This window comes from Theobroma umbraticum, unplaced genomic scaffold, assembly GCF_002168275.2.
Source record: "Theobroma umbraticum cultivar Fairchild unplaced genomic scaffold, ASM216827v3 scaffold_228.0, whole genome shotgun sequence".
Lineage (NCBI taxonomy): Eukaryota > Viridiplantae > Streptophyta > Magnoliopsida > Malvales > Malvaceae > Theobroma > Theobroma umbraticum.
Window position 1 is genome coordinate 2,227,525 of NW_018397274.1, and position 11,419 is coordinate 2,238,943.

Sequence of the window (11,419 nt, forward strand, 5' to 3'; positions counted from 1 at the left end):
TCATTGATCAGTTGAAGAAGGTTGATGTGAAGGTGGAGGAAGAGGAAAAGGCACCGTTGTTCCTAGCTTTGCTTTTAGACTCCTATGAGGTATTTGTAGAATCTCTAATATGTGGGATGGATACAATAGTGTTAGAATAAGTACAAGCAACATTAATGTCTCGTAAAGCCCGAAAGAAAAGTAAGAAAGGGGATAGAAATCCAAGTGGCTCGGTATTGGTAACTGAGGTTCGTAGGAGGAAGTCAACCAATAAGGGATCTAAGGGTGGCAAGTCTAGATCCAATAATGTTCTTTGCTTTCAATGCAAAGGGTATGGACATATTAAAAGGGATTGTCCTACAAAAGGGGATGAAAGTAACGAGAACAAAGATGAGTGTGCTTTCGTTGCTGAAGGTGATGATTGTGATGTCCTTATAGTCTCAAAGAATATAGATGCAAATTCTTATTAGTATTTAGATTCTGCTTGTGTCACTCACATATGTTATCAAAAGGATTGTTTTGATTTACTTCAAGAAGGGGTGGCTGGGAATTTGACTCTAGGTAATAAGTCAATAGTGAAAGTCATGGGTCTTGGAGTAGTAAAAATCAAAATGTTTGATGGGGTTGAGCGCTCTTTGGGTGGTGTGGCTTATGTCCCAGAGATGCGTAAGAATCTAATATCATTGAGCCTGTTAGACTCTCAAAGTTATGGATATTCAGCTTGCGATGGAGTGGTAAAAGTCACACAAGACGACATGGTCCTGATGAGGGGGAATTTATATAATGGCTTATATCGTCTAGAATATGAGGCCTTGAAGGGATGGGAACAGTGCACAGGAGATGGTAGCTACCAAAGTGAGATTTCATTTGTCGAGGAGGTGATGAAAAGTTCCCATGGTGTAGACGATGGTGAAAAGATGAAAAATCTTGCTAGTGGTGAATTGGAAGGGTCGTCAAGGTCCCTTTCCGAAGTTAATTAATGCCATTGACTTGATGGCTGCATAGGTGCATTGGTCGTTTTGTGGAATCAAGTGTTGGACCATGCTTGATTCGGTATATGTAGTCATGGTAATTATAAAGGCCAATGATTTGAAAAGTCTTGTGCTTGGAGAGTTGTTCAAAGTGTTGGAAAGTAGGTGGAGTTAGGAAGATGCAATTGGGTGCGACTGGGGGAAGAAGTTTAAGGAGTTTGAATTTAAGTCAAAGGTGGAGATTTGTTGAGTTTTAGGTTGATTAGAATTCTATATCTTATTTGATTAGAATTTTGGTTTATGTACAATATTAAGTAGTTGTATAGTTTTAAACTTCTTATCCACATAGAGTCCTAATCACATTCTACTTTGGACTTTTATACTATAAAAGTGGATTTCTATGCTTTAGAATTGTAGTAATGCTTTGAGAGTCTTAGAGAAATAACACTTTGTAACTCTGTCTTTTGCTCTAGGTGGAGCTAGAGTGGTTTGGGTGAGTGTTCTTGGGAGGTTATTGAGAAAGAGTGTGCAAGGGATCTTGGGTTGGTTTGGGGAGCCATAGAGGTCAATTTATTGTACTTTAATTTCTCAATAATATAAGAATAGTTTCACTCCATGGACATAGGCAAGAGGCCGAACCACGTAAATTCTTGTGTTTTTTGTTTGCTTAATTTCTCTGAGTTTTATCTTTGTTGTTTCTTGGGCAATTTCCATAACATCCATGGCACAACGGAGTCCACAGTTCCTTCTTTTGATCTAAATCCTGGAGAGCAATGTTTAATGGAGAGGTAATGTCCTGCAATGATCCATGGCCATCAATGAGAACATGAAAATGATCAAATTGGTTGCTGAACTAAACGCAACAATATCCATTGTCCAAGTTTACCATTTGAAACTCTCTCTGTAATGACCATAATTGCTTGATCCTATTAAACAGATAAGTATAACTAATATCATAACCTGGCAACTTCACAATCGGAGTATGCTTCCAAGTGGTTTCATTATCAGAATCAAATTCATAAATAAACTCTCCATCCTCCTCAGTATTATCATTCTCCAATCCAGTAGCATGGGTACCGCTAATGAGCATATTGCAATAGGAGTAGTACACATTCTCTTCTGGTTTTAAGTGTGAAATGTGCCTAGTCTCAATATTCTGCCAAGATCTATCAAAGGTTTCTTTAATGCTTGAATGTACTCGTTTATATCATGTTTTCTCATTTGGTAAGGATTCATGAAAACCGCCTAGTGAAGGAGGATCCTTTGCCAGATCCGCCTCAATGAAGAGACAAAGGTAAGGTTTTTTGCTTAGTAGTGTACTTTAGTGTAGTAACCTTATCGTGTGCATATAATTCTAAATCTTGAATCTTAAACATTAAATTCACATTCGAGCATTTAGTTCATTGGTTAGTGCTGATTTATCTAAAGTGAACAATTTGAATCCTTTTTTTCAAATATTTTTTTTAATTTTAAGCATTAAACTCTAATGCGATTATGCGAGAGATTTCTTAATTAACATTGTTAGCCTTAATTAAATTTGACACTATAAAATGTTGGCATGGACTAACGTTTACATTAGATCATTCCTTTTAAGAACACAAACATTAATAAACATTTGACACAAAGTGAATACCATTTGCTTACATTCACCAATGAAAGATAATATAAACTGTTATTGTAATAAATCACACGTGCCCACTAATCAAAACCAAATGCATACTTTGCTAATTTCATTATGGATGATTTAAGACTATCATACTTTGCTAACAATTATTAATCATTAAGGATTAGAGGTCATTGTGTTTGGTATCACATAAAAATTATATATAAATTTATTTTAAATAATAAAATAACCATAACAATTAATAATAATAATTTGAATATTGAATAAATATAACAATTTGTAAAATATTAATATATAATTTTTTAGATATAAGGTATAATTAAATGATTTAATCAATAAATATAAAACAATATATTTATTAATAGGAAAAATTACCTTCTAAAATATTAATTACATAAAAAATTTTTAATGAATGTCAAATTTTATATTTAGTCATTATACTATATCAAAATGTTACCTTTAATCTCCCTATTACTTTAAAAAAAAAATTTAACCTCTCTATTATAATACTTATAAATCGAGTTCTTATACTTTCAAAATTTGTTAATATAAATTTATTTATTTACACCATTAAAAGTTCTTTATTAAAGTTGCTACTGTGGTATTGATTGAGTTGACATGACATTTGGCTAAGATGACGTACATTGACTAGTAATGATGTCGTATTGATCAAGTTGACATGAAAACTTTTGGATTAATTCGTTTTATGTCTCTTAATTAAAATTTATTAAATGAATTACATTCTCACTTAGAATCAATGTACATCAAGAATTCTTATTATCTATATTTATGAATTTTTCAAAAAAAAGAAAATTTTCATCTATAAAAGGAATTTACTCTTAATGCAAATCTAATTGAAAATTGAGTCAAAGTTCTTAATATTATGTATGTATGGATAAATTTGATTATAAACTAATAAAAACAAAATCAATTACCTAAATTCATATACTGCAAATCTGTTATTTCTTTCATTTAAATTAAATATTCATTTGTTAAATGATACAAATTTTAGAAATTAAAGAGACATGAAAACTGGAGGGTCTTGTCTAAAATTAAGATTTCACTGCAAAACAACATTTGAAAAATGTTTATTATTTTAAAACAGTGAATATTATTTTGAAGCATTTTAAAAAATTAAAATTGACTTTCAATTTGAAACAGATGAAATTGTATATAGGTAAATTTGAACCATTCAAAATTGAAAATAGCATGAATTCAAACTAATCATTCAATCCAAAATGATTTGAAATTTGAAACAATCCAAACATAACTTGTTCCAACTTAAAATCCTTAATGTTTATTAGAGTATAATATGTTTTACTTTTATAGGAATTAATTTTTAAAAACACATAAGATCTAAATTTTTTTAATTATTTTTAAAAAATTTCATAAACTTTTATTATTATATTATGTATAATCAAATTTTTATATTTTTATTTTAAATTAAATAAATCTTTATTACTAATAATAGTTAGTTAAAACATCAAATATAATGATGCCACCACACATAGTATAAAAAATAACAAGTGATGTTTTAAATAATGATAATTAATTAAAAGACATATTTAATTTTATATAAAAGTGTAGGGTTTAATTAAATATAATAAAAAATAAAAATTTATTTAAATTTTATAAATAGTTTAAATTTTTTTTAAATATTATGGCTTTTAAAAATTATAAAGAAGATAGATTATAAGTAACAATTTGGGTAAAAAATTATAAGACAAATAAGCCACTTTGGACAGAGATACACTCCCTCTCCATTCTCAAGAAATGAAGAACAGTACACTATATATAACTGCATGGCTTGAGAGCGGAAATTGACAAAAGACAATGATTCGCGCCAGAACTGCCTGTGCTCGATTCTCAACCCATTTCAACCTCCTTCGAGCAAGACCATTTTGTAGTAGCACCAAAGACGGCAACAACAACAACAACAAGAACAAGGACAACGTTGATGGCAGCATTGGATCAAATGTCAGCACTCACCACGAGTCGTATCGTCAACTTGATAATCTCGACTTCATGACTGCTGCTAAGATCCTCTTCACTCATCCTCCAAAGAAAAAGAAATTTGGGTATCACTTTTTTTTTTAATTTGTTCGATTTTTTAATTGGGTTTGAATTTTTTTTGTTTTTTTAAAAATGGGTTTTAGGATTTGTTGGACTGATTCTTGGTTTGAGTTGTATTTGGCATTTCTTCGAACATGTTTCCTTCTTAAGTGTTCGCCTTCTTTATTGTGAATTTGATGCTTAAAATGGCTACCTCCTGTTTCGGCATTGGTTGTAATGAGGAAAATTAATGAAGCATGTAAGTTCCTTAGCAGGCAAAATATGTGATATGAGTGCAATATGTTGTGCTCCTGATTTCCACATTTGCTGTTAAGCTTATTCTGGTTGTTGTCATTGGAAAACTCAATGGGATCAATTTGGTTTAAGTAGCGACATACCTGCATGAAATTTATTGTTTGATGGCTTCATCGCTGGTTTCAAGTTGATGATACATAAGCTTCCTAAGGGAGCAAATTTTATCATATTTGACGACCAGAATATCATATATATGCATCCTAGTTTTCTTCCATTGAATGCAAACTTTCTTGTGATATAGCAACTGTGAAATTAGAATCTGCTACTTCCTTTCTGCATCAGACATTCTTGTTCTTTTTTTTTGCTAAGCAGACATACTTGTTCTTGTTCAATACTCTGGATGAGTTTCAGTCCTCGCATGCTCATAGAGTTCTTGAACTAGGCATTTTTTGTAAGCTTAGAGTGGGGGATCTTTCAAAATAATTTTTATGAAGTGAAAGCATGTACTTATCTCATAATTGGTTCTTCAGTTAGCTTCCTGGCATCTTTCTGCCATTGTTGGAATTTATTCTTACATGTCTTTATGTTCTTTCAGGATAGATTTCCATCTGGTACAGCTTTTCTTTGCCTGCATGCCTTCATTGGGTATCACAACTAACAAGTTTAACATCTGCCAATTTTTAATTGGATTGCCTATTGGTTTGGTGCTGGTATCTAAAAAAACACTTCTTTTTTTATTTTTTTGTTTTGTCACAGCTGTTTACTTGGTGGCTCAATATGCTCGCTATGAAATGAGAAAAATGGAAGCGGTAACTAATTTTTCCTTGATGTTTATGCTTTCTGCTTTGCATAAGTTTTCATGATTATTTGATTTATGTTGTCTCTTTCTATCCCTAATTTCTCACTTTCTTCCACCTAAAGCTTATTTCATTCACCTCAGGAGCTGGAGGAGAAAAAGAAGCAAGAAGAAGAAGCAAAAAAGAAGCAAGAAGAAGAAGAAGAAGAGAAAAAGAAGCAAAAAGAAGAGGAGAAAGCTAAAGAGATGGAACTAACTGCAACTGAAGATAATAAGGGTGGAACTGATACAGAGCTTTTAGAGGTAAAAGTGAGACTAGGTAAACTGGAGGAGGCAGTAAAGGAAATTGTTGTTGAATCAAAGAAACAATCAGCAGGCAGCATAACTAAAAGCCAGCAGAATGCTAGTGAACCAGGTGAAGCCAAAAGTACATCAGAGTCAAGCAGTACTTTGGGGCAGGACAAGCTTGCAAAACAAAAATCCACTGAACAAACACCAAGCTTTGATCAAGGAAAAGTACGAAGTGCAGCACCTGTTTCCGATGGTTCCCAAAAGGATCAGAAGGGTGAGAACCAGAAACCTTCTCAAGATGCCTAAAAATGATGAAAGAGCATTTCTGGTAAAAGAACATCTGTTTAATTGTTTACAAGATTCTTTTTATAACTAATTAAACACCTCCTGTACCTAGTCCATTTTGCCCAAGGATATAACGGGTGCTTGCCACTCTGCAGAGGCATTGGTGATGAAGGTGTGTTAACAGTTCAATTGCTTGTAAGGGATGTAGATTTGCATAAATTTTATCCCTCTCTCACCATGAGAAAATCTTTTCCCAGCTTCTGATATGTAAGAAATACTGTATCACAGAGCTTGTCTGCTCCTGATCAAGGCCACTGTTTGGAAAGTAGATTTTGCAAAGCATATTGCCTGTTTTGTTCATTAGTTGAGTTTCGGGATTCGAACCCTGAAAAAGACGTCCTCTTTTCTGCTTCATGCCTCTGATCCTTCTATCTTTTGTCTAGTTCAAACTGGGCTTGTACAACTATTAGTTCCATACATGCATATTGCGGAAGCAAACGAAACGTAAGATGTTGTATTAATAGATGAAATCATGTGTATCATCTTGGAGGTGTAGCCAAATAGTCTCATGGAGATTATCAGATGAGTGCTTGAGGTGTGAGGCTGTTGCAGGTGCTTCTCTTGCCCCTGTGCGCGTGCACATGTAACCAAAATGTGTAGTGTATGAGGTTAGATTAGAAGAGCTTGACTCATGAGGATGTGAACATCAGAGGCAGGAGTTTATGTTCAACTACATACATTGGAGGAGGAACCCTTTAGCATCATAGAATCTTCAATTCTGTTTTAGTGATATACCTCTATGCATTTGTGATTTATGAATGACTCCATTAGATATAGGCTTTATTTGAGTTGTGAAAATATTAAGGAACAGGCACAATTCTAAGAAAAATTATAAAATATATTTATATATAAGAGAGAATGAATGATAATTGAAATTCCTTTCCCTGGTCATGAATTATATATTTTTTTATTTAAATAAAAAAGGGGAGGGGCATTGGGATGTATATTTTCTTTTCTAATTTTTTTAATTAACCTATATATTTATCATTTATTTATTTGGGTAATTAGAGGGGGAAAAAAAAAACGATAGTAGTGCGTGTTTGTCCGGAGCTGATAGGTTCTCAGGCCACACTAGAACAACAGCTTAAACCTCCCCGCTCCGACATCTTAAACCCTAGCAAATCCATCACCAAAGGCAAAGACGAACCAGTACTCCAGCATTGATGGCGTGGCTAATCCGACCTGCAAGAAAAACCCTTTCTTCTCCTTATCTTAAAGCCCTACTTCTTCATCAACACCCTGAACCCACCTCCCTGTTCACCTCCAGGAACTACATCTCCGACATGCGGAAAGCTGCATTTCAAGGTAACATTTTGAGGCTCCTTCGTAACGAAATCCAATACGAGCACGAACGATGCCCTCCCAAACAGGTACTCTATTTGCTTTCTGGGTTTTTCTTATTTTCGTTCCGTTGGGGCAAAAATGGGTCTTGGATTCCTGGTTCTATTAAAAGTTGTACTTGTATATTTAATAAATTTGATATTAAAAATGGGTTTTTTCTTTTACTATTAAAAAGAAAATGCCTGTAGAAGATGGTTACTTCTGATCGCAGTTAGTTGTTATATTACACTCTTAGAAAATGTATTTTTAAGAATATAAACAAAGGATCTTAATTTGATTTCATTTGGAATTAAATGTAAACTGGGAAGGCAGCAATATATTTCAAGTTTCAAAATGTTATTTTGGTAGTCATTGGTCAAATATTTATAATAATATGGTCAATGAAACAAGGTAAATAACTAAATTTGAGAAATTGGGAAAACAAGAATCTCCAAACTTAGTTATAGTAGAGTAGGTGTCTAATTTGCTAGAAAAGTTGGAAAACAAAGGCTTTAAAACTTAATTATTTACCTTATTCATTGATTGTATATAGAGTAAAGTGGAGATGACAAATGAATACCACTCTTCAAAACCAAAGGACCCCTACTGTATCATGTTCTATTCTTATCTTTCCTAGAAGCATGGGATATGTTCAATGGAAGCTTAGCAATAGTTTGTCCAATTGAGAACGAAAAATAGTTCTTGAAATGACTTACTGTTTCATATCCTATTGGATTGCTTGGTTGTTGTGAGTATAGATATCTATGATTGGATGGTATACTGTTACCTTGTTTTCCATCTGAACTAAATAACTCTTTCTCATTTGGAATTCTAACTATTGAATTGCAGCCTATCACCAGATTCAATTCTTTTATAGTTGATGACAGACCAGGAGAGCAATGGATTAGATTGAAAAGAAAATTTGGAGAGAAAGAAGATATTAGAATTGAAGCAACGATGTTTGATGGGTCCATTCCTGTCTCTGATTCAGAAAGAGTAGGGGATAAAGTGCAGCTTCATATAACATTTATTGTTAACATATCTAAAGGGGATGATAGTAATGTCTTGGAGATCATGTGCTCAGCTTGGCCAGATGCCATTGTGATTAAAAACCTTTTTGTTCGTGGGCATAATAGGACACCAGCTCAGCCTTACATTGGTCCTGAGTTCAAGTATGTTGTTTTATTTGTTTGCTATATTTGGTTCATTAGATAGCTGAGAATCGAAACAAAAAAAAAAAAAGACTTTGTTTGTTTTAAAATTATTATGACTGATTCAATAAAATACCTTGTGCAATCATAATATGACTCCACCTTTGCTTCCTTTAGTTTATTTTGGTTTTCCCTTTTTTGTCTTTTCAAGTTAAATCTTTAGATTAGCAGGTATATGGTTAGTAAGCATCTTTCTTTTTGTATTGTTTCTCACCATTTAGTAGACTAGGGAGTTATTGGCTTGTTTCTTTGAGTATGTCTTCATTGTGGTTTAAGTTATTCTAACCAGCAAATTTGGTTGGTCCTTACAGGGAATTGGATGATGAAATGCAGGACGCACTTTATGAATTCTTGGAGGAAAGGGGTATAAATGATGAACTTGCTATTTTCTTGCATGAACACATGAAGAACAAAGATAAAACTGAGTTCATTAGATGGTTGGGAATTGTCAAATCTTTTATCGAGAAGAAATAGAGATATGTTTTGCTGTGTTCCTGCTGATTTATTTCTATTTTAGTTACTGAGAAGATTAGTTGCTATTCTGATTTTATCTATGCATACAAATATGCCTACCTGCCTATATTACTAGAGATTGCATTAAGTTTGATTGGAGATGAAATTAGCTTCCTGTAATCCTATGATGCTATCTGATGAATTTATTAATGAAAAAATGACAAAGCCAAGCTTTGAATGAGTAGGAGAAAGAAGATGGCCGTATAGTAGTTAGTATTTAGATCCATTTCCAACTTGGATGAATAACAGGTAGATGTTTTGATTTGAAAAGCATGAAATCACAGGTTGACTATAGATCATATGATTTTCGTTTTTGTTCATGTTGAAACTGAGCCTACTAGCGGCTGGTTACTTACACAGCTCAACTTTTGGTTTGGTTTTGTGAGTCAAACCAAGATATAATGTGAATATGTTCTTAAAGCGAGTTAATCGAGTTTCTGATATTCTTAATATTCTAACTCCTGAGGCGATTATAGGCATAAGCTTTTTTACGGTGCTAGCCTCTATTGACAGTAGTATTGTTTTAGTAGGAAAGAAGGGAAAAAGGTGAAGAAAGAAAGATGAAAGAGAGGAAGGAAAGTTGTTTTCTTTCCTTTGGTTTGGTATGAAGGATGGAAAATCAAAAGGAAAAAAAGAGATTAGGAGTAAAAAATTGTAAATAAATGATTAAGTTAAATAGAAAGAGTATTTTCCTTTCAATGTCGGAAGGATTAGATTTGGATGGAACGGGAAATAAGTAATTCCATCCGTTTTCTTTCTTCCCTTCTGTTTCCCTCCTATCAAACGAACAAAGAGAATGAAAGAGACATTATTTACTTCCACTTCCATTCCTTTCTTCTTCTTTGTCCCCTACCAAATATGGTGCAAGTCTTCCCATAACAAATGGACAGAGCTTGGGTTTCTAGTAAGCTCATATAAGAATTAAAGATTAAAGCTATCTAAATAGTTTCTGCTCTATTCATTCTCACAATCCAACAGGAAAACCATCTATCTAACAAGAAACCTGTAATCTTGGGAATCATCTTTCATTGTACTTGAGATATTGTTGGAACAGGGGGAAAGAAGACTTTAATTCTGGAATGATTCACCTTAAAAAGGCCTCCTCTATCGTCAGTCTTGTCTGACTTGTAATACTTCCCTCCTCCCAAAAAGGAGGGTGGCCAAATTCAAGACCAGAGCATTCAAATCCCTTAGCAGTCAGCAATTCAGCATCATCATTTATGAGAGAGCTCAAATAAGACAATGTTCAAAGGATTCTACATTGTCTAAAATGGAGCAAGTGTACACTTGCAATTAACCCAAGAGGTGAAGCAGTCCCCCCTTGAGGACTCTGATTTGGCATGTGAAGTAATGGAGACTTATATTAAGGTGAATCCTTTTCCTTTTGGATTGGGTAGAACTTTAAAACTTGATCCCAACACACCATAAAGAAGGCAGCTGAGGCATTAAGGTGAAGACTGGTGTCAATATGGAAAACTACTGAACGTAAGGGGGGTGACCACATGGCCCTTGCACCAAGAATAGCAAATGGCAAAACCCAATATATATTATGTAAATGACAAGGGAAAGAACAATGGGAGATGTTGAGAAGGAGGAACTACTTACTTCTTGCTTGAATTTTTCACCTAATCTCAGCCAAAATGATAGCTCCACGTTTTGCATGCATCACTTTCAAACCAAAGATTTTTGTAAGTGTTTCTTAATTGAGAGGCAAAATCAAAGGTTGCCAGTGTTTTTTAATGGCAAAATAACATGGATAAAGGCAGAGCAACACAAGGAATTGACAGTCCATCTGATTCCCGCCACGTGTCTTACAAATGGGAACTTTCACTTTCAACAAGCCCCCCTTCCCTCCCCCCTGTCACTTTATCCAAATCCCATGCTAATGAGAGGTTTTGCCATGATAATTAACTGTCATAACAGTGAGATTTTTTGTTGCTTTACAACTTGATTCTTGGAAAATCATGTTTTGCAAGAGTAATGATTAACATGATCTTAATTGTACCCATCAAATTGATATGGACCCACTACTCATTGGACCCCACTCAATAGATCACTTAGG

At 33.7% G+C, this 11,419-nt stretch overlaps 2 protein-coding genes across 2 annotated transcripts; both read left to right on the forward strand.

Annotated features, from left to right (window-relative positions):
- The first annotated feature begins 4,347 nt into the window (after positions 1-4,347).
- Positions 4,348-6,979, forward strand: LOC110427361 (uncharacterized). Its single transcript, XM_021442849.1, has 4 exons — positions 4,348-4,652; positions 5,477-5,526; positions 5,638-5,690; positions 5,822-6,979. Exons 1-4 carry the CDS (start codon positions 4,408-4,410, stop codon positions 6,272-6,274), a joined length of 801 nt encoding a protein of 266 aa, XP_021298524.1. The 5' UTR covers positions 4,348-4,407; the 3' UTR covers positions 6,275-6,979.
- Positions 6,980-7,328: 349 nt separating this feature from the next.
- On the forward strand, positions 7,329-9,477 carry LOC110427362 (uncharacterized protein At2g39795, mitochondrial-like). Its single transcript, XM_021442850.2, has 3 exons — positions 7,329-7,683; positions 8,483-8,805; positions 9,156-9,477. Exons 1-3 carry the CDS (start codon positions 7,477-7,479, stop codon positions 9,316-9,318), a joined length of 693 nt encoding a protein of 230 aa, XP_021298525.1. The 5' UTR covers positions 7,329-7,476; the 3' UTR covers positions 9,319-9,477.
- The last annotated feature ends 1,942 nt before the right edge of the window (positions 9,478-11,419 follow it).

Excerpts from the sequence above, each read along its gene's own strand:
- LOC110427362 (XM_021442850.2), top strand. The coding sequence starts at position 7,477 with ATGGCGTGGCTAATCCGACCTGCAAGAAAAACCCTTTCTTCTCCTTAT. Across the intron at positions 7,684-8,482 it reads AACGATGCCCTCCCAAACAG|CCTATCACCAGATTCAATTC; the intron begins GTACTCTATTTG and ends ATTGAATTGCAG. Across the intron at positions 8,806-9,155 it reads TACATTGGTCCTGAGTTCAA|GGAATTGGATGATGAAATGC; the intron begins GTATGTTGTTTT and ends TGGTCCTTACAG.
- LOC110427361 (XM_021442849.1), top strand. The coding sequence starts at position 4,408 with ATGATTCGCGCCAGAACTGCCTGTGCTCGATTCTCAACCCATTTCAAC. Across the intron at positions 5,527-5,637 it reads TGCCTGCATGCCTTCATTGG|CTGTTTACTTGGTGGCTCAA; the intron begins GTATCACAACTA and ends GTTTTGTCACAG. Across the intron at positions 5,691-5,821 it reads AAATGAGAAAAATGGAAGCG|GAGCTGGAGGAGAAAAAGAA; the intron begins GTAACTAATTTT and ends CATTCACCTCAG.